Raw genomic sequence first — 22,463 nt, forward strand, 5'->3', positions numbered from 1 at the left:
ATTATTTAATACTTTTATTGCATTTTCACCCTTAAATGAACACTTATGTGCATTTTCACCTTTAAATGAACACTTATGTGCATTTTCACCCTTAATTGAACACTTATGTGCATTTTCACCCTTAATTGAACACTTATGTGCATTTTCACCCTTAAATTATTTAATACTTTTATGTGCATTTTCACCCTTAAATGAACACTTATGTGCATTTTCACCCTTAATTGAACACTTATGTGCATTTTCACCCTTAAATGAACACTTATGTGCATTTTCACCCTTAAATGAACACAAATGCTTTTTCACCTTAAATGAACACTTATGTGCATTTTCAGCCTTAAATGAACACAAGTTGCTTTTTCCCCTTAAATGAACACTTCCGTGCATTTTCACCCTTAAATGAACACTTATGTGCATTTTCACCCTCAACACTTTTATGTGTATTTTCACCCTCAACACTTATGTGTATTTTCACCCTCAATTAACACTTGTATGTGCATTTTCACCCTCAACACTTTTATGTTCATTTTCACACTTAAATTGACGCTTTCATTTGTAAGCTTTCATTTGGTAAGGTGAACTGGCGAACTGAAAACTAACAGGCATCGTTCATTCATGATTTAAGAAAAAAATCTCTGCCCTATTCTCTGGCTTAAACATACTAATTTCAGTCAAAATTTCTATATCTCAAACCACCCAGAAATGAAGTTCTTAAACAGAACAAAACTAACGAACGATTTATTCTTTCGTATAAACAAAAAATGTTAGAATTATCGTCATTACTAAATATTCATAGCATCATACATAAAAATATACGTCATACATCTCTCGCAAATAGTACCTAACGTCTTCAGGATTTCGTAGCATCATACATAAAAGTATACGCCATACATCCTTCGCAAATGGTACCTAACGTCTTCAGGATTCCATAGCATCATACATAAAAATATACGCCATACATCTCTCGCAAATGGTACCTAACGTCTCCAGGATTTCGTAGCATCATACATAAAAGATATACGTCATACATCTCTCGCAAATGGCACCAAACGTCTTGAAGATTTCATAGCATCATACATAAAAATATACGTCATACATCTCTCGCAAATGGTACCTAACGTCCTCAGCATTTCAATCCGAGTGGAAAGTATTACTGTCTTGGCAGAACCCCATCACGTTAAAAGCATACAAAGAGTATTGGCAAAGTTTTTCAATCACACGGCCTCTGGAAAGTCGTCGACGACCGTCTTTGACCTTGAGCGAAAGTAACTGGAAAGTTTTAAAAGTTTTAACTGTGCATTACAGTGTAATGCGAAAGTAACTTAAAGTACTTTTATATAATTCTAAATATGTTTTAACTATGCATTACAGTATAATGTACTTATTACTTTATGTAGTGATGCGATATTTTAACAAAATTCTTCATCGACCAAACTAGGGCTTTATCTAATCCTAAAATACGTTTATTGAATTGAATACAGAATTTAAGCCAAAGGACAAGCACTGGGACCTATGAGGTCATTCAGCGCTGAAACGGAAATTGACAGCAAAAGTCTGAAAGGTGTTAGGAGAGGGTGGAAAGTAAGGTCGAAGAAAGAGAATACGAAAGGAGGTACAGTAAAAAGGAACGAAAGGGGTTGCAGCTAGGGGCCTAAGGAAGGCACGCTGCAAAGAACTTTAAGTAATGCCTACAGTGCACCGCATGAGGTGCACTGACGGCACTAACCCACTACGGAGTAAAATATGTTTATTGGAATCATTTCCTACCGGGGAAGCGATGATTTTCGATTATCACAGAGCAGCAAAAGTAACAATTGGCGCAATCGAGTTTTCTGTACAGCGTATAATCAAGGCCACCGAAAATAGATGTATCTTTCGGTGGTCTCGGTATAATGCTGTATGAGCCGCGGCCCATAAAACTTTAACCACGGCACCGTGGTGGCCTGGCTTATATCGTTGCCAGAAGCACGATTATGGCTAAATTTAACCTTAAATAAAATAAAAACTACAGGAGTTAGAGGGCTGCAATTTGGTATGTTTGATGCTTGGAGGGTGGATGATCAACATACCAATTTGCAGCCCTCTGGCCTCAGTAGTTTTTAACATCTGAGGGTGGACAGAAAAAGTGCGGACAGAAATATCATTCGTTCTCAGAGGTGTTCATCTTCCATTTTTACATGAAATGATCACACGCAACTTAGTTGTTTCAACAGCCACAAAAAAAAAAAAAACCATCTCGAGGAAATTGGTGAATCTACATAGACAAGAAATGGAGGAGGAGAAGTGGCGGCACAAACATCATGCACACAATCTCACAATCTCTCTTACACAAACATACTTTCAGAGATATACACAAACGCGCGAACACCCCCTCTATCTCTCACTTATACAAACATCTACACTTTCTTTACCATAAAGAGACTCTCTCTCTCTCTCTCTCTCTCTCTCTCTCTCTCTCTCTCTCTCTCTCTTCTCTCCTCCTTCTGATGCTAAACTACTTTTGTTTCTAAAATGACTTCGGGACTTTTTAGTATTCACATTTTCCACAAAATTTTTTTTTTCTCTCTCTCTCTCTCCCCCTAAGCTACTCCTATTTCTGAAATGACTAATTGATTCTTCATCATTCACGTTTTCCAAACAAATTCCTCTTCTCTCTTTTCTTCTTCTCTTCTTCTCTCTCTCTCTTCCTTCTGATGCTAAACTATTTTTGTTTCTGAAATGACTTCGAGATTTTTCATCATTCACAGATTCCAAAAAATTTTCTTCTTTCTCTCCTCTCTCTCTTCTTCTTCTTCTCTCTCTCTAAACTTTTCAGCCATGAATCATCCCTGCAGCCAGAAACCATTCGGGCCACTATATGTCATCCGCGAATCATCCACTCGTCTCCGAAGTATGGATGAGTTTACACAAGGCTTGAGCTTTTGATTAACGGGTGACACGTGGCTTCCGGCCGGCTTCCGGTGCATATGAGCTTCATATTCCTCCGGATATTGGCGCCTTTTTTTTTGTCATTATCCGGCTATGAGAGAGAGAGAGAGAGAGAGAGAGAGAGAGAGAGAGAGAGAGAGAGAGAGGAGAGAGAGTAGCACCACGAGGACATCATAATGAGAGAGAGAGAGAGAGAGAGAGAGAGAGAGAGAGAGAGAGAGAGTAGCACTACGAGGACAACATAATAATGAGAGAGAGAGAGAGAGAGAGAGAGAGAGAGAGAGAGAGAGAGAGAGAGAGAGAGAGAGTAGCAATACAAGGACAACATCATAATGAGAGAGAGAGAGAGAGAGTAGCACTACGAGAACAACATAATAATGAGAGAGAGAGAGAGAGAGAGAGAGAGAGAGAGAGTAGCACTAAGAGGACAACATCATAATGAGAGAGAGAGAGAGAGAGAGAGAGAGAGAGAGAGAGAGAGAGAGAGAGAGAGAGAGAGAGAGAGAGACTTTGAGAATGTGAATGCTGAAGAATCCTTAGTCATTTCAGTAATGGGAGTAGCTTAGCATCAGACGAGAGAGAGAGAGAGAGAGAGAGAGAGAGAGAGAGAGAGAGAGAGAGAGAGAGAGAGAGCGTTTTGGAAAATGTGAACGCTGAAGAATCCCTACGTCATTTCAGTAATAGGAGTAGCTTAGAGAGAGAGAGAGAGAGAGAGAGAGAGAGAGAGAGAGAGAGAGAGAGAGAGAGAGAGAGATGCTGGAGATGCCTCCCTGCAGACATGAGAAAGAGATGTTTTTGCAGTGTAGCAGACGCTTAACGTAGGCATAAGGATGTATCAGCTTTTTCAGATGGTTCGGTCATGTGGAAGGAATGGAAGAGAAGGGTAGCAAAGGGAACTTACAATTTGGAACCATTTGGGAGGGCGTAGTAAAAAAATACTGGATAAATGGGAAATACTGGATAAAGGGAGTGTTATATCACATATACCTTCTCTCTCTCTCTCTCTCTCTCTCTCTCTCTCTCTCTCTCTCTATCTATATATATATATATATATATATATATATATATATATATATGCTTCATGAATAGTTGGAAACTAGTATAAAAACCTTGTAATATAAGAACAGTTTCTTCAACCTATACGTCTGCTTACTTTATATGCTTGTTTATATATATATATATATATATATATATATATATATGTATATATATATATATATATATATATATATATATATATATATATATATAATATATATTTAAAATTATAAGGGGTGATTTAGTTTTTCCACAAAACCGTCTCTTGTCGCAAAGACGGCCAACAGAATTGCCACTTCTAGTCTGGAACATTTCCATAAAAAAAAAATTCTTCTTGAAAAACCCAACAGCAAACTGTTCACGAAACCGATATGCAAAGCATAACGAAAATCATCTGCATAAATGTTTTTACTCTCTCATGTACGTAAAGGACGCTTTACCGATTATTTATGAAAAATAACTGATAATTATTGAAAACTGATAAAGCAACGCGGAATGTGGCTCTTCGCCGTAAAGAACTGAGGGCGGAACGGCTTCCCTCAATTTTTATATCTTTGAACTTTCGTTATCGGTTTTTAAAATTACGATTGAACGTTATGTGCATTATGCAAGGAAAATTCTTGTCTCTGCCAAACGACAAGTGATAAGAAATTTACTTTCGACTAAGCGGGAAAACATAATTATCAATGGACACGGTGACTGCGCAAAGCGTTTTAGGCAATAAATAGAAACACATGTTAGTGCGATATTTCATTTCATTAAAGTATTAGCTTGGTAGTAAAATGGCTGGGAATGTGGAATGGCCTGGCGAGAAAGGGTTGCAATAGCCAATAGAATGATCAGTACGTCAGTGCATGATTTAAATTTATATATATACATATATGTATATATATATATGTATATATGTATGTATGTATGTATGTATGTATGTATGTATGTATGTATGTATGTATGTGTATATATGCAACCTGCACATCAGACGCCTAACCAAAAGGTTCATTATTCACTGATGAAAAATCAACAAACGCCCAAAAGTGCCAAAATCTATTCGCCTAACTTGGAAACCAGACCTTGTCTCTTTGGCAGCGCAATTTACCGCTATTTATTTTATTTTTTATTTGTTGTTTATCATTTTGATCTGTGTTTTGCTTCATTTTTAGTTTTCTGTAAAAGAAAACTATTGTGCCGGCTTTGTCTGACCGTCCACACTTTTTTCTGTCCGCCCTCAGATCTTAAAAACTACCGAGGCTAGAGGGCTGCAAATTGGTATGTTGATCATCCACCCTCCAATCATCAAACATACCAAACTGCAGCCTTCTATCCTCAGTAGTTTTTATTTTATTTTAAGGTTAAAGTTAGCCATAATCGTGCCTCTGGGAACAATATAAGACAAGCCACCACGGCCGGCTGAGAGTTTCATGGGCCTTGATTATACGCTGTAGCGGCTGTACAGAAAACTCGATTGCGCTGAGGAATCTTCTGCGCATTTTTTACTCGTTTATAAAATGTATTCTATTTTGGAATAGTCTGTTACTCAAGCCTGTGGTCAATTTGGGACTCTCAAAAGGAAGTGTTCGTATGATGAATGTTGACACAAATTCTCCCTAACTTCGCCATCAATAATAATATTTAAGCTTCGGTGCAAACGAAGGACAAAATTCTTCCACGGGGAAGTGACGATCGTTTGCCCACTTGATGAGAAAGGCCAAAGTCAGCCCTCGAGGAAGGAAAAGCAATAAAGGAAGGAAGGAGAAACTGGAGGAAGCGGAAGAAGAGGAGGAGGAGGAGGAGGAGGAGGAGGAGGAGGAGGAGGAGGAGGAGGAGGAGGAGGAGGAGCCTTAGGAAGGAGGAGGAGGAGGAGGAAGAGGAGGAGGAAGAGGAGGAGGAAGAGGATGATGATGATGATGATGATGAGGAGGAGGAGGAGGAGGAGGAGGAGGAGGAAAAGGAGCCTTAGGAAGGATGATGATGATGATGATGATGATGATGATGATGAGGAGGAGGAGGAGGAGGAGGAGGAGGAGGAAAAGGAGCCTTAGGAAGGATGATGATGATGATGATGATGATGATGATGAGGAGGAGGAGGACGAGGAGGAAAAGGGGAGCATTAGGAAGGAGAAACTGGAGGAGGAGGAGGAGGAGGAGGAAACGGGGTCTTAGGAGGGAGAAACTGGAGGAGGAGGAGGAGGAGGAAAAGGGGAGCATTAGGAGGGAGAAACTGGAGGAGGAGGAGGAGGAGGAAAAGGGGAGCATTAGGAGGGAGAAACTGGAGGAGGAGGAGGAGGAGGAGGAAACGGGGTCTTAGGAGGGAGAAACTGGAGGAGGAGGAGGAGGAGGAAAAGGGGAGCATTAGGAAGGAGAAACTGGAGGAGGAGGAGGAGGAGGAGCCTTAGGAAGGAGGAGGAGGAGGAGGAGCCTTAGGAAGGAGGAGGAGGAGGAGGAAGAGGAGGAGGAAGAGGATGATGATGATGATGATGATGATGATGATGATGATGAGGAGGAGGAAAAGGAGCCTTAGGAAGGATGATGATGATGATGATGATGATGAGGAGGAGGAGGAGGAGGAGGAGGAGGAAAAGGGGAGCATTAGGAAGGAGAAACTGGAGGAGGAGGAGGAGGAGGAGGAAACGGGGTCTTAGGAGGGAGAAACTGGAGGAGGAGGAGGAGGAGGAGGAGGAAAAGGAGCCTTAGGAAGGATGATGATGATGATGATGATGATGAGGATGATGATGAGGAGGAGGAGGAGGAGGAGGAGGAGGAGGAAAAGGGGAGCATTAGGAAGGAGAAACTGGAGGAGGAGGAGGAGGAGGAGGAGGAGGAAACGGGGTCTTAGGAGGGAGAAACTGGAGGAGGAGGAGGAGGAAGAGTAGAAGGGGCCTTAGGAATAAGAAACTAAAGGAGGAGGAGGAGGAGGAGGAGGAGGAGGAGGAAGAGGAAAAGGGGCCTTAAGAAGGAGAAACTGAAGTAGGAGGAGGAGGAGGAGGAGGAGGAGGAGGAGGAGGAGGAGGAGGAGGAGGAGAAAAAGGGGGCCTTAGGAAGGAGAAACTGAAGAAGGAGGAGGAAGAGGAGGAGAGACCTTAGGAATAAGAAACTGAAGTAGGAGGAGGAGGAGGAGGAGGAGGAAAAGAATGGGCCTTATGGGCCTTAGGAATACGAAACTAAAGGAGGAGGCGGAAGGGGGACCTTAGGAAGGAGAAACTGGAGGAGGAGGAAGAAGAGGAAGAAAATCGGACCTTAGGAAAGAGAAACTGAAGGAGGAGGAGGAGGAGGAGGAGGAGGAAAAGAAGGGGCGGCGCCTTAGGACCAATATGGTCAACGTCAGCTTACGACATGTTAACAAGGGCATGAACGTCGGGAGTTGTCTCTTTAAGGAAGAACCAGGACGCTTCTGCTAGGGGAACCTTCCTTTCCTTCTTGTTTTTTTTTTTTTTTTTTTTTTTTTGTCATGTCCCGCCAATAACGTCCTGTTCCTCCGGTCATACCTTCAGACCTTGGCTGGCTCCGTTCGAAGCCAGAAAGGTTTTGTGCTAAATAAAAGGCCAGTGATGGACGTTTGGGCTCTATGGGGAATGACAGCGCGTCGCGTCCGTCCTTTTAATATATATGTAGGAAATAATGGCACCGAGTTCGAAGAATAAAGAGCATTGGTCAAGTTTTGAAAAAGCATCATCATTTTTAGCTTTCTGAAGAGAAAAAACTATTGCGCCGGCTTTGTCTGTCCGTCCGACTTTATTCTGTCCGCACGTTTTCTGTCCGTCTCAGATCTTCAAATTGGATTGGAGGGCTGCAAATTGGTATGTTGATCATCCACCCTCCAGTCATCAAACATACCAAATTGCAGCCCTCTTAGCCTTATTAGTTTTTATTTTATTTAAGGTTAAAGTTAGCCGTAATCGTGCGTCTGGCAACGATATAGGCCGCGGCTCAAACAGCATTATACCGAGACCACCAAAAGATAAGATCTATCTTCGGTGGCCCTGATTATACGCTGTAGCTGTACAGAAAACTCGATTGCGCCGAAGAAACTTCTGCGCATTTGTTTACCTGTTTTATTATTAAATGCATTTTTTTTTACAAGGGGTGAGGCTGCAAGGCATACGTCCTGACTGTCCTTCCACGGAAAATAAATTTTTTTTTACAAGGGGTGAGGCTGCAAGGCATACGTCCTGACTGTCCTTCCACGGAAAATAAATAGTCTACCCTCGCCACCCAAACAAAATCCTAACTTTCCACTAACCGACCTGTCGGTTCAGACAAAATGTGAATTCTACCCAAGAGATGACAGCACCATAGTACCTCGGCTCCTTTGAAGTCGGCTTGACAAGACGGCCCAAAATCCCTTTACACTCAGCCGACACGCCGGCGGTTACCTGTCTCCGCCCACAAATATCTTAACATGTTAATTGGTCGTTAACACCCTTCACGCTTGGATAGTGGTCGTTTCGACCATACAGGCAAATCTCTCAGACCAGTACGTTAATGTAAAGGACCCTTGAGAAACGAAAAGGCCTATTCTGGCCGCGGTCCGCGCTGTGGACTACAGTCGGACAGAAGGCCACATTAACTTTAAAAAGAGAGAGAGTATCCTGTAACCAGCTCACGAAATATTCAAACTTCATATTACTACGAAAGTTTCGGTTCCAGGGCCCAACCTGCCCGGCACTTCCAACCAAAAAAATAAAAAAAAATTGACGAAGCGAAGCAGTCAACTTTAAAGTTTGACTTAATCCCTAAAAAAGTAAAAAAAAAAAATACCCAGTTTGGCAGTTCCGTATTCATGACAAAGGAGCAGCTTTGGCTCATGGACAGAATACATAAATATTATACCGGCGACCGGATTATAAAACAACTATATTTATCTCTCTCTCTCGAGTGATATTTTTCCACGACAACATTGCTACCTTATAACAGTGAGGGCGGAATATTTATCGTACACGCAGGTTTAATATAAGTGATTTTTGATTGTATCATTAGCAGCCGTTGTATGTTTTTCGTGATATATATAAAATATAAATATATAAATATATATAAATATATATATATATATATATATATATATATATATATATATATATATATATATATATATCTATATATATATAAATTATAAATAAATGTATATATATAACATAGATATATAGTATATATGTATGTATATTTATATTCAATATATAGGTATATATATAGATATATGTATATATTTATATATACATATAAAATATATATTTAAGGAGCTTTAAGGCAGAATAACAGAACGAGTCAACGCTATGACTTTTCTCAAACAGATATTGGAAGAGCATAACAGTTCATTTCAGCTGCAAATTGCATTCTTCCTGAGTGCAAGACATGTGCAAAAAATTATTTCATACAAAAATCTATGATACTCTCCCTAAACAAATGTCAGACTCAACCTTCTTATTTTTTTTGTATCTAAAATGAAGTGCAGGCTATGTACGATCAAAAATAATATTTGCATCAAATAATAAAAAAAAATGATAGTAAAACCGCTTTGTAATTGCGTACTCAAGACAGCATGATCAAAATCCCAGCTATGCAGAAGTATAAGTTCTTCCCAAAGACACATGTTCAGACAATTTGCTAATTTGAAATGCAACCGTTTATCACACGCGTTATAGAGCAGTGGTCCTCAACGGGGAGGGGGGGTGTGTGGCTCCATAGGGGGGCCCCAGTAATTTCCAGAGCGGACGCGAGCCCTAAGGAAAAATTAAAAATTCTCTAATTATATTCGTTATTCTCTTAACAAGAGTCGCTAAGAAGCAGTGTCAAGTATCTAATTCATTCCCAAAAGAATAAAAACACCTCTTTCTATTTTTTTTTTATTTTCCTTTAAATCTGCGAGGGAATTTTATTCATAGATGCAAGGCGGGGGGGGGGGGGCCGCCGTCGAGGGAAGGACCAACTCTGGAGAGGGGGCGTGGTAATAAAAAGATTAAGAACCACTGTTATAGAGTAAACACAATGGTAGTCACAGTTCTTAAATAAGAAACCTAGTACCATATATATACTGTATATATATGTACATATAAAAATATATATATATACAGTATATATATATATATATATATATATATATATATATATATATATATATAATATATATATATATCAACTTTATCACTTACACAATTGTTCTGTGCATTAATACATAATATTTAAATAGAATTAATGAATTGATGGTATCAGCCGATATTTATTAAAAAAAAAAAAAGTTATAACCTTTCCAGAGCTAAGATTTGAACCCTTTTTTTTAAATAAACATCTCCGCTAGATACCGTCCAGTTTCAATGAGGCCCTGTTAGTAAATATATATATGTATATATATATATATATATATATATATACATGTATACCGTATACAGTATATATATACAGTATATAGCAACAATTTTTAAAAAAGAAACCTAATGCCATCAACCTATCACAGACACACATACACACACACACACACACACACACACACACAATCATGCACAAACATCATTAGGCCTACATCCCAAACGCCGCGGCTACAGTAATCTCGCATTTAAAAACGGAACAAAGCAGGAGAAATACGAGGAGACGCCCGGTAATAATTACCAGAAGCGCCTCGGCAATTGATACGAGGCATGGCGAAGACAATGGGACGAGAGCAATTACCTGCCATAACCGTTATGGCGCTAATGGCAAACCGGTCACAGGTGGCGATGAAACCTCCGGCGCTGTTGGATCAGGAGATGTAATGGATTTAATGGGGCTGACACGAGAGAGAGAGAGAGAGAGAGAGAGAGAGAGAGAGAGAGATAGATAGAGAGAGAGAGAGAGAGAGAGAGAGAGAGAGAGAGAGAGAGTGGGCTATCCGTATATGCAAGCGGCTAGCTAGCGCGGAGAACGCGGGGAGCATTACTGAATGGTGGGAACTTAGTGTGACTAAGATATATATGTATGTACGTATATATGTATGTATGTATATACATATACATTATATGTTTGTGCATGTTTCAGATGAAACTGTATACAGCATATGCGGATATCGAATCAAGAATTACAGTCAACATCGTACTACAGTTTGGACCCTGAGACTAAACAGAACCCAATCTCGGTAAACAATTCCCCGAACTAATACTTCGCGAACTGGACACTTCCTCATTTTCCATATTCGCGGCTTATTTGGAAAAGGATAAACCCACTGCTATCAAAGTAAAATAGAACTAGCAATGCTATCTCTAGCTATTCCATTCGATAAATCACTAGCTGTAACGGCAATTCATTTCAAATTTCGCTTGTGTAAATAAAATCGAAGCATCATTACTTCATTTCTACTTGAGTTTATAATCGATGAAAATGAATTCGCAAGAAACTAGTGAACTGTTCAAGCATATTTTTTCGTATATATAAGTGTAGTTAGTGTGCATGTGAGTGTGTGCAGGTGTGTAAGGGGTGGATGACAGTCACCAACAACTGCTTCTAAACTATCGGGCTTCAACTCATCTTGTCAATAGTGAAAGTATTGTTTTATATCTTCCTTAACTTCCCTACGTAACACTTTCACTGATTAAGTCAACTTCCATAGGTGGTTTTACCAACTTAGCAACAGATAATAAGACGATAGGCTTTTCGATTTCAAAATGAACTCATTCCTTACTTAATCAATGACCGACTGCTCTATCTCTCGTCACACATAAATCAAGAGTAATGATAATGAGTTCGAGACGATTAGGCCGTATTATTTTCGGCCGGGAACCTGTTAGGCCGTCACAACTTTAGGCCATCTGAAGTTTACGGCCGTTAAGACATGGCGGAAGTTCCTTGGGACGCCGTGTCTAGTACTAACCCCAAGCGGATCAAAGCCTCATGGTCCCAGCGCTTGGCCTAAATTGTATATTCTAAGATATGAGTGCTACTTGATCCTGTACCCAAGACAACCAAAATCGAAATATCCATCTTACCTTCGACGGCGTTGCTCTCCTCAGCGCTGTAAAATGATTCGTCCATTTTGCTTCGTTGATGACACAGACGAACGTGGATGTGTGTGCATAAATTTAATCCACGCGGGTAGGCCTACATCCACACACGAGGCATACAGAAGAAAATTCAAACACTCATGACGTTATTCCAAACGAAAAACGACCAGTTTACAAGTCAAATTTATGTTTTTTAAGGTAACCCGTGACAAACAATGCCAAAAAACGCGAACAATGATATGTCATAGAAGCAGAACACACATAGTCCAAGCGTCTTCGTCTCTACAGCCAGACTGAATTGAGAACTTTCCATTCTATTCTGAGGAATGTAGACTGACTTCAGCAGCTTGTTCTAAAGTTGGTAACACTAGTTGATTGGTACTCGGCTTGAGCATTCAAGGCCCACAGTAATTTTGCCAAAGAATTGACATAGCTTTCTCGGGGTTTATACTTTCGTGAGAGTTAAGCTGCGTCCATACGACCGAACCTTGCTTCTCATCGAGCAAAGATTGGTAAGTTTTTATGCTGGTGTCCAAACGATGACAGTTGAGCAGTGCTGACGGCAGCAAGAGTGATTGCTGTACGAGAAAATGGACCGTCATTATATACATCGCTTCTCACATCCCAAAGATATGGGTGTTGATGATATTACTCGTTACTTCGATAGTCATACGAAAAAAACTAGACAGAACTTTGCCCGTTGTTTCTCCGCTTCAGACGTGGGCGCAGCCTTAGCCTTTACCAGTCTGCTGTTTTTTTTTTATAATTTTTTTATAACCATTAAAACCAAGGAAATCGAATTTGCTTTTACATCTTATGGTAAACGAAGTTAGCAAATCAGTGAGGCAACATCTAGTATAAATCTGTTTTGACGAGTACCAATTCATTTATACAGACAAAAATGGCGGCCGGTAATACAGTCACAGGGAAAAAAGTCGCAGGAAAAAAAAGTCACAATTTTGGCTAGGAAAAAAGTCTCTAATTTATGGTGGCCGGTAATAAAGTCACAGGGAAAAATTTACAATATTTCTTGGGGGTCATTATCTTTATGATATTAACAATCTTTTTTTTAATGCTTATACGGAAATCCCCAACGGGATTCTACTAGACAAGCCGCAAAGGTGGATACATACCGGGTTAAAACCCCTTGTTGTTGGGGGGGGGGCACTATCTAGGAAAGATTAATGTGACTTTTTTCCCCTGTGACCTTTTTCCCGTGACTTTTTTCCCATTACTTTTTTCCCGTGACTTTTTTCCCATGACTTTTTTCCCGTGACATTTTTTCCGTGACTTTTTTACCCGGATTCACAAATATACACAAGGAAATTAAAACGACAAACAACAAAATGAACGTTCTATATTTTTAAGAAACAACTCGTATACAAACAGTTAAAGTACAGAATATTTAATGCCCTTCAAATGTTCTTTATTATTTGCCCTCGACACATCCAGCGACACCTCATAGATTCTAACACTACACATTTTTTTTTTTTATTTCACCAAAAGTGAATGTTACAAGCGCATTGAACAGTAAAACAGCTTTCACAGAATTCTTCCGTAAAAGGTCTTCTCCACGTCACTGGTGACTGATGGAAGTTTTTTATTTTTAAAAATACATCGACATTTGGTACACCCCTTTACTATCCACCTCAGGAACCGCTATTCATCGTTTTTCTTAAATATCTTTCAAACTAATTATATGATCGAAATGCTACTTTGACACAGTGTACAAGATGGCCCCCGTTAATTTTGGTAACATAGTGCATTGTCAAATGGTTTTAATTAAGGCGTTTACTCTTGACTTTTCGAGGTAAAGTCGCATGAGTCAGCAGGACTAATCTACGCAATCGAACGTCCGCTATCCCCATAGACAAGAAAAGGGGGCGGGGATTGGAAGGCCACGAAAGTGGGTTGGGGGAGGGATGAGGAGGGGAAAGGGAGAGGGAGGAACGTTCGAATGCATAGTTTGGTGATGCTTGGCAACACCATGTAAGTCAAGAGTAAAAAAACGCCTTAACTAACACAATCTGACAATGCACTATGTTACCAAAAATTAACGGGAGGTGTCTTGTACACTGTGTCAAAGTATCATTTCGATCAAATAATAAGCTTGAAAGATATTTGAGAAAAACAATGACTCTAGGCCCCTGAAATGGATAGTAGGTGGTATACCGTACTACATGCTACGTGAATCACACTAGTATTTGTCCTCGTCACATTACAAATGGAAGACCCAAAAATATTTCTTGACTGACTGGAGACGCCATTGACAACACACTGAAATACAGTACAGACTGTCATCAAACGTCACATGCTTTATACACTATTTTAGAAAGGTCTTCAGCTGTACTGGGATGTCGAAGAAGTCTTCTTGTTTTGTGTCAAATCACTCAATGTGAGAAACAGTGCATGATTTTGCACGGAGAATATTACAACACAGTTCAAATCTTAAGTCTTAAAAATGTCGACTATAAGAATTATTTTGGTGGTAAGCTTTCCCATCTGAATTGCACAGCCAGAATAAATAATAAATATACAAATAAATACATAAGTAATTTCACTCAAAGGCCATACATGTAGGAAGTTGCGGGTGTTTTGTGAATTTACACGCAAAATAAAATCTGAATCTTAAAACAAGATATCACTGACAATAAATAGAAAAATACACATGGCAGTCAGATGCCTACTAAGACAAGCTGCATATATGAAGACGGCTTTAGGTTGTAAGTGGCCCGGGCAATTGTAATTTCATTTGAATGTACCAAAAGAAAAAAAAGATATGAATCAAGGTCGAAAATAGCGTTCCAAATATGTGTTCAACCTTTATGACCAGAGTGAATAAGTTATAAATAAAGGTCGGAAATGATGTTCCAAATATGGACCAACCTTTATGAGCAGAATGAATAAGTTATGAATAAAGGTCGAAAATGGCGTTCCAAATATGTGTTCAACCTTTATGACCAGAGTGAATAAGTTACGAATAAAGGTCGGAAATGATGTGTTCCAAATATGGACCAACCTTTTTGACCAGAGTGAATAAGTTATAAATAAAGGTCGGAAATGACGATCCAAATATGTGTTCAACCTTTATGACCAAATGAATAAGTTATGAATAAAGGTCGGAAATGACGTTCCAAATATGTGTTCAACCTTTATGACCAGAGTGAATAAGTTATGAATAAAGGTCGAAAATGGCGTTCCAAATATGTGTTCAACCTTTATGACCAGAGTGAATAAGTTAAGAATAAAGGTCGAAAATGATGTTCCAAACGCATATCAACCTTTATGCCGGAAAAAAAACAACAAGGAAAAACAACAACACGAAGTTCTCTCAGTTTCTCCGCTTTTTTCTGGCCTCATAACAAAACTCTGTTGGCTAACCATAAAATAATTCGCTTACGGCTCTTAAAGGCCGTCTATACGAGGCGAGGTCAAACTTTTATTCTGTTTGCAACGGAAAGTAAACACTAAACCACTGAAACCAGTTGATCACATATTTTGACCGAACACAAAAACTCGCCAACAAATACTGTATACATCTACAGATACCAGTTTTTTGTGTGTGTGATCAATATGGTAAAATCTGGTTATAAATATTAGTTATTATGAGTTAGGTTGACACAATACAGGTAAAACAGAATAAACTGGCCTCGGTGATAATTTTGACATGAATTAAATTGGATAAACAAAGGTAAATATTGGCCACCTCTTACCATCGATGAAAAATCATTTTTTTGCGAAGTGGAAAATTGTATAGCCAATTGACCGCCATTTTTGTCACCCTTACAACCATCACAAGAAAAATGTATCAGTAATTTATTAATTAATAGATTCGACCATCGTCTTACAAATAATGATAAACAATTTCCTAAAATTGAAAGGGAGGCGGGACGGGAAACTAAAGAGCACTATTAAACTAGCCCGGGCTTGAAGGACTGATAATAAAGAGAAATAATAGGAGGAAAAAGTAGGGGTGAGTCCCCAAAAGGGGAGCTGCTGGGTTCCCAACATTTTAAGCTAAGGGAAACCTATTTGGGTTATTTTAACCTGACATTCATGATTGTAATTTGACATTCATAAATGAAATAGGCATACACTGTACTTAGGAACTCACACAGCAGGCATAACCCCGCATTTCAAAGTGAAATTGCTAGTTTCTTATAACCTCTGAAGTGTGAAAGCAAGATGGAAGTTTATCAACCAAATATGATAGACGCAAACGAATGAAAGGAGCTATTAAAAAAATAAGAATTACATACACAATACTTTGCACATTTTCGCTTTCAGTACATCTAAGCAATTCCAGCACATTTTAGTAACTATTATTTCGGTAACTTCATTATTTCGTAAGTCATTTTATTTTACGTATCACATTTTCGCAAAAATTATACATATGTATGCTAACGTTTCACATTATAATACATTTCCATTTTGATGGCCCGTTCGTGAATGAATTTTCCAGCGACAAACTTTTTTTGTTTATTTCGCCTCTTGAATTTTCTGAACACGCTGAAGTTTCTGAAACACAGTTTTGGTTATTTACGTTCAGATAAAACTTAATTTGTATATTTGTAAATAAAAATCCAATACACTTTTGTATACATTAATTAGGCAAGCCATTATCACTGTATTTATGTATGCCTCCATATATATATATATATATATATATATATATATATATATATATATATATATATATATATAAAAAACTAATATTTTCCCTTTAATTATATTTTCTGTGTAGTCGTATTTCCATTAACTTCCCAAAACACGTTCGTATATATAGACATTTTTCCAAAGCATATTTTCTTATATTCATAGATCACACGTGACAAGCAATGTCTAGTCTACTTTCAATTAGTTTATCTGCATATATATGTAAAACTTTCATTTTCTCAGGTTTCTCTGCAACTCTTTCCACTAATACGAAAATGTTTTCCTCATTGGTCCCATAATTTTTCAGACATTTATGAATATTCCAGTGCTTTGAAGATCGAGCAGCTTCCATACACCAGAACATCTAATAACAAAAACGATTCTATGGCGCGAGAAATGGTTCGCCATGAGACGCGACATTCACTCTATATTCATCCTTTTCCAAGTTCATTCTTCGTTACGTAATATTCTAATCGAAAGGAAAAGTCTCTCTATATATTTTTCCCCTCACATAAAACACCCACATACGATCAAAGTGAAGTACACAACGAGAACCCACGCACCGAAGGCTCTCAAAGCCATTTTGTTGAAAGTTATTGTTTCTTGATCAAGCAAGAGCACCTGGTCACCGCTGGAGGAAGAAATTGTTTATTTGTTTACACGCACCAGTATGAGCAAAATGGCGTTTTGTTCATTTATGCCTTATTTCTTGGAGTTTACATTTTATTTGCTGTCTTTGTAAGTGGCCCTTTCCTTACAGTAAATTTACCTTATACGGACAAGGCGGGTATGGCTATCCAGCACGATCCTGCATTCGATTAAAAAAAACATTCTTCTAAATCGATGTTTTCCATGAGTACAGGAAGTCAAAAAAGTCTTTTCATAATACCAACGAAAAATAGAAAGTTGCCTAATGCACACCACGATATTGCCACGAATGAAGATACCAATTCTCAGCGGATAAACCAAAGGGAACATAACGTCATCGAAAGACTCAAAAAAAGAAAAAGAAAGAAAAATCTAAGAACGTTCGGCTCGCGTGGCGTCATCGCCCTAGGGGCCTTCATCTCGCGTGACGTCATCGCACTGTGAGCCTTCTGCTCGCGTGACGTCATCGCACCGCGAACCTTCGGCTCGCGTGACGTCATCGCGCTGAAAGCTGCCACAACCCGACTCGTGTCTAACTTTCCCACTACTTCCGATGACCATTATAACTGCGTATGGGCGATGTGAATCAACGCAGTGTGGACCTCTTTGCGGTGACCTTGGCTGCCCTAGTGTCATACAGTGGAGATGAGCTGGAAGGGAAGGTCGGGAGACTGAAGGGACGAACGCTCTGGTGGTATCTCGTGACCCGTGGCCTCGGAGATTTCGGTGGGGGCGGAGCCCCTCGACAACCTGTCCAGAGACTGTGAGCTCCTCACCGTGGTCAGGGAAGAGGCAGGAACCTCCTCCGGAGGGATGTATTTGCTAGGGGAGTTCCGAGGGGGCAGGTCCTGTCGGAGAGGCACAATGAGAAACATGTTTTCGTGAGGTACTGTGGTACCCAAGTTCATTATGTGTATGTGTATATATATATATATATATATATGTGTGTGTGTGTGTGTATATGATTTTACTGGGAGTTAAAAAATGCACCCGCATGGGGAGAATGTTAAGTCACCTAAATTACGTATATACATTAAAACTTCTAATTCACTATGACGTGAGATCAAATAAAATTTGTGGTTTAGAGCAAAGGATGGCAAAAGTAACCAAGAATCGAACTAGGGTTTCGAGCCAAGAGTGGGTCAATGTGTGTATCATAAATCTATTTCATTACCATGGGAAGACCAATTGGAAATTAAAATATCCCAGCTTCCAAAGCCTAAAATCTAAAATGATTATGATGTTGTTTGTGTATTCAATTTACAGTGATTCTCATGACAATCAATCAAAGCAGAAATGCGCCTGACGTCCCTTTAAGCTGTTCTTAGCCGTTTAACAACCATTAAAATATGAGTAACTTCTCTTTCCATATTAACAAGCAATAAAAAATAAATAACTTCTCTTTCCATTGAGGAAATATTATTTAGATTCTGCGAGCATCTAGTCTAAGGACTGTGTAACAAACTCTACAGTATATCTGCCCCCTTGGATCATGCCATCCTATAGGCCTACTCTCGACATTACTGTAAAATCAGGCACGATGATTTGACCCTCAGCAAACACAATGACTGTGTCAGCCAAACACCTCGCTGCGATACTGTCTTGCAATGCTTCTCTCTTTGTCATTACCACCACCTGAACGGCAGATGTACCAGTAAAGAAAAACGAACCTAAAAAAAGGATTTTAAAATAAAAAAGGACATTCGTGTTTCACTCACCGGCAGTTGTCAGGAAAGTGGCTCTTTACAAGGAAAGGAGTACTGGGATGTGGTATAAGGCGTTCCGTAGGTGTTTAGGGAGAGGTAGGAGGTCCCATTTTCCCGTTCAGGCATGTCCTTGCGGATGGGCTTGGAGGGCGTGTCGCAAGAGAGGGCCAGTTTCAGTTCCTTGCTCATCTCTGTCCAAACGGAAGCCTGGGGGTGGTAAATAGGTAAGTACTAGAAGCTCTGACGACTTAATTAGGCCAACACAGGGGGTGGGAGAGGACCTTTCTGCTTTCGATTCGAGCTTATCACAGAGAAGTGCGTTTAACCGCAATAACTCAGTCGCGTTAAATAAGGATATAGCAGTCAGTTGCAGCCATAGCATTTGGAGTAACAGTGGCTCTAGCACTTATAGGCCTAGGGACGATACACAAGAGAAGTCACTGAAATCAAAGGAAGGGGGTGAGTCTGCTACTTTTTGGGTCGTGTTGTAAAGCAGTCTGGAAGGATGGGAGGAGACAGAGAGAGCTGCCAGTCGCTAGTTCGATCTCTGAGGGAGATTCCGCACGGTATAAGGCCTTCGGGGGGTCCTTTGACCAGGATTGCTCACAAGGTGAATGGCAAATTCTGAAGGGGCAACAACAGAAACAAGAGAGAGTTGCAATTTCAGAGGATTTCTCCAGAGAAATACTGAAACAAAGCAAATGACTCAGACATGTCCATATTCCACATTGGCTTAGCACAGCATAAAGGGAAAATGACGTCTTTCCTGGACCGTTTACAAAAACGTATATACACTGCTTGTTCACATACAGCTCGACATGTTTCCTGACGCAGGAATAAGAAGCAAAATAAAAAAAGAGGAATAACATATCTAGGTTGGGGCACGATTGCAGGTCAAGAGACGCTCTGTGCTACACAAGAACAAAATCTACAGTGGCGTTCTGAATGAAAAGAAACAATCAAGTAAAGATTTCAAGAACCAAGAATGGAAGATAAGGGTCTTTCTACAGAGGTTCGTTCAGACGAAACGGTCGTCCCAAAGCATGATCAGACATACAGTGCTTGCACAGAGTTTGGGAAACACATATACTGAAGGAACGGACAGTACTCAAGACAGTTACTAAGGCTAGGCTTGTAATACAAAAAGGGAGTGGGGGTACATACAGTAATTGCAGATTTCTATAAAAATTGGCCATAAAGTCACATAAATTCTTGGACATGATTTTTCCTTGACAGAACGTAGAAGGATTGACAACAAAGACTTGAGGAACAGACAAAACTAGCTTCAGGAATTTCTTTAGATTTTAAACACGAAAGACAGAAGGTTCTGTATCCTGTTAAAAGTTGATTAAATACTCATGTTTCTCAGTGTCCATTAATGCTAATTAGTTTCCTCTGTTCCTCCAGCTTTTGTTGATACATTAATATTGGGACATAATTTACATAAATGAACTATAAAAATGGGTCCTACTGGCACGTCTCAACACTATGTGAAGGAATCTAGCGTAATCAAAATGAAAATAAAGCGAAATGAATAAACCATTGACAACAATGCTTCCAAAGAAGGTATAGCAATCATGCAGGAACACTTGAAAGAAGAAGAGAGATTTGAAATGGGTCTAGAGTAATGCTCAGAATAATAATAATAATAATAATAATAATAATAATAATAATAATAATAATAATAATAATAATAATAATAATTAGATCCCTAATTAATCCATTTAGAAGTTCAATTTCACTCACTGAAGAAATATAATTCACAAGTTGGTGGTTTATGACATACTTCAAAATTCGTCTATGTCATCTTCTATACGACAAAACAATGTTATCTATCCAAGGCATATCTTTGAGCAAGAAAGGTCCAAAAACCTCGGGAAATTAAATTAAACGAAGAAGAAAACATTTAAATAATTTTCTTCTTGGGAAAGAAACGCAAATTTGAACAGAGCATCGCCTTCTTTGACTTGATAAAAGTTGTTGTACTTCCTCCCGTTTTCTATTCAAACACGGCAGCCCCACGTAATAATATCAGTCAGCTTAATGGCCTATTTATAAAAGATAAAAATAAAAAAAAAAACTCTTCTGAACGGCAAGCATGCATAACGAGTTTTCGGAATTCCCATTATCTTTTCGTAATAAATTAGCGTTACTGGATCAATGCGCATCCACTTTGAAAATTTACTAAATGGGCGGGGAAAGAATTTTTGGCGATGCGAGTCTGTATGACGCGAATTTAAGCCTCCGCCAAAAATGAATTGATTCTTTTCTTCGTTTAATACACGTTGGTTATAAAAAATCCACTGGAACATAGGCTTGCATGTTTGAATTCAATATACGCGCGCACACACACACACATACTCAGTACATACATACTCTACATAAATGCAGGCTGAATATATATATATATATATATATATATATATATATATATATATATATATATATATATATATATATATATATATATATATATATATATATATATATATATATATATATATATATATATATATATATATATATATATATATATATATATATATATATATATGTATAATATATATATCGCATATTTACAAGAACCTATTAAACCACTGCTCATGCAATTATTATTATCATATTTAAGTCATCAACTCTCATCACTTTCCTTGAACTTCTCTCGATTAAAAAGGGATCTGAGGAGAGAGAGAGAGAGAGACAGAGAGAGAGAGAGAGAGAGAGAGAGAGAGAGAGAAAGCAAACACTACCTACCGACAGTGAAAACTATACAGCAAGGCAGGAAAAAAAAAAGGGTTGAATCACAAGAAAAAAAGGGGGGCGGGGGGCAATTCCCCCCAAAAAACAAAAGCCTTCTCTCAGCTAGGAATCACAAGGGAAAAAAATGGGGTGGGGGCGGGCACCCCCCCCACAAAAAAAAAAAAAAAAAAAAAAAAAATCAAAAGCCTTCTCTCGGCCAGCCAGCCAGGTCAGAATGCTCACTCAATTAATGTAACTCACGTGTTCTTCGGTGGCGAGTTTCCGGGACTTCCAGACGAACTCGCACACGGCGACGACGGAGGCAAGTCCCATCCCGGCAAGCAGGACCACGAACACGCCCCCGACGTTGCTCAGGCCGAGTTCGTTGGCCTTCGACGAACTTTTGCTCGCGTCGTCCTGTCGTGTTCGACGGACGCGAAGCGGGATGGAGGGGAAGAAAATGGACAGTGTTTCAGTGGAAAACGGGGTGGGGGTGGGGAGAGAGAGAGAGAGAGAGAGAGAGAGAGAGAGAGAGAGAGAGAGAGAGAGAGAGAGAGAGAGAGAGAAATGGACAGTGTTTCTCAGTGGAGAGAGAGAGAGAGAGAGAGTTTTTCAGTGGCAAAGAGAGAGAGAGCGAGAAAGAGATATTGAGAAACGGAAAGTGTTTTTCAATGGAGGGAGGGAGAGAGAGAGAGAGAGAGAGAGAGAGAGAGAGAGAGAGAGAGAGAGAAAGAGAGAGAGAGAGAGAGAGAGAGAAATGGAAAGTGTTTCTCAGTGGAGAGAGAGAGAG

General features: G+C 39.3%; 2 protein-coding genes across 10 annotated transcripts in view; both read right to left on the minus strand.

The window, feature by feature from the left end:
* Window positions 1-12,468, minus strand: part of LOC136840741 (Fanconi anemia group D2 protein) — a 123,944-nt gene extending 111,476 nt beyond the window's left edge. The window contains exon 1 of one of the 2 annotated variants that reach the window (XR_010853723.1): window positions 11,910-12,468. Coding sequence is in view for 1 of the 2 variants with exons in the window: in XM_067107565.1 (XP_066963666.1) it covers window positions 11,910-11,955 (46 nt within the window). In the remaining variant the exon portion in view is untranslated. The remainder of the gene's footprint in view (window positions 1-11,909) is intronic. The other variant, XM_067107565.1, reaches the window with a different exon arrangement.
* A 796-nt stretch (window positions 12,469-13,264) lies between these two features.
* The window catches only part of LOC136840743 (glutamate receptor ionotropic, kainate 2-like), a 297,978-nt gene continuing 288,779 nt past the window's right edge, over window positions 13,265-22,463 (minus strand). For 4 of the 8 annotated variants that reach the window (XM_067107569.1, XM_067107570.1, XM_067107571.1 and 1 more), the window contains exons 19-20: window positions 21,935-22,090; window positions 13,265-18,076 (exon numbers count right to left, since the gene is read on the minus strand). In XM_067107569.1, coding sequence (XP_066963670.1) covers window positions 17,861-18,076; window positions 21,935-22,090 — 372 coding nt within the window. In that variant the 3' untranslated portion in view covers window positions 13,265-17,860. Of the gene's footprint in view, window positions 18,077-18,946; window positions 19,142-21,934; window positions 22,091-22,463 lie in introns of all 8 variants that reach the window. The other 4 variants (XR_010853725.1, XM_067107573.1, XM_067107574.1 and 1 more) reach the window with 2 other exon arrangements.

Source organism: Macrobrachium rosenbergii, chromosome 8 (assembly GCF_040412425.1).
Source record: "Macrobrachium rosenbergii isolate ZJJX-2024 chromosome 8, ASM4041242v1, whole genome shotgun sequence".
In the NCBI taxonomy this organism is placed as follows: Eukaryota; Metazoa; Arthropoda; class Malacostraca; order Decapoda; family Palaemonidae; genus Macrobrachium; species Macrobrachium rosenbergii.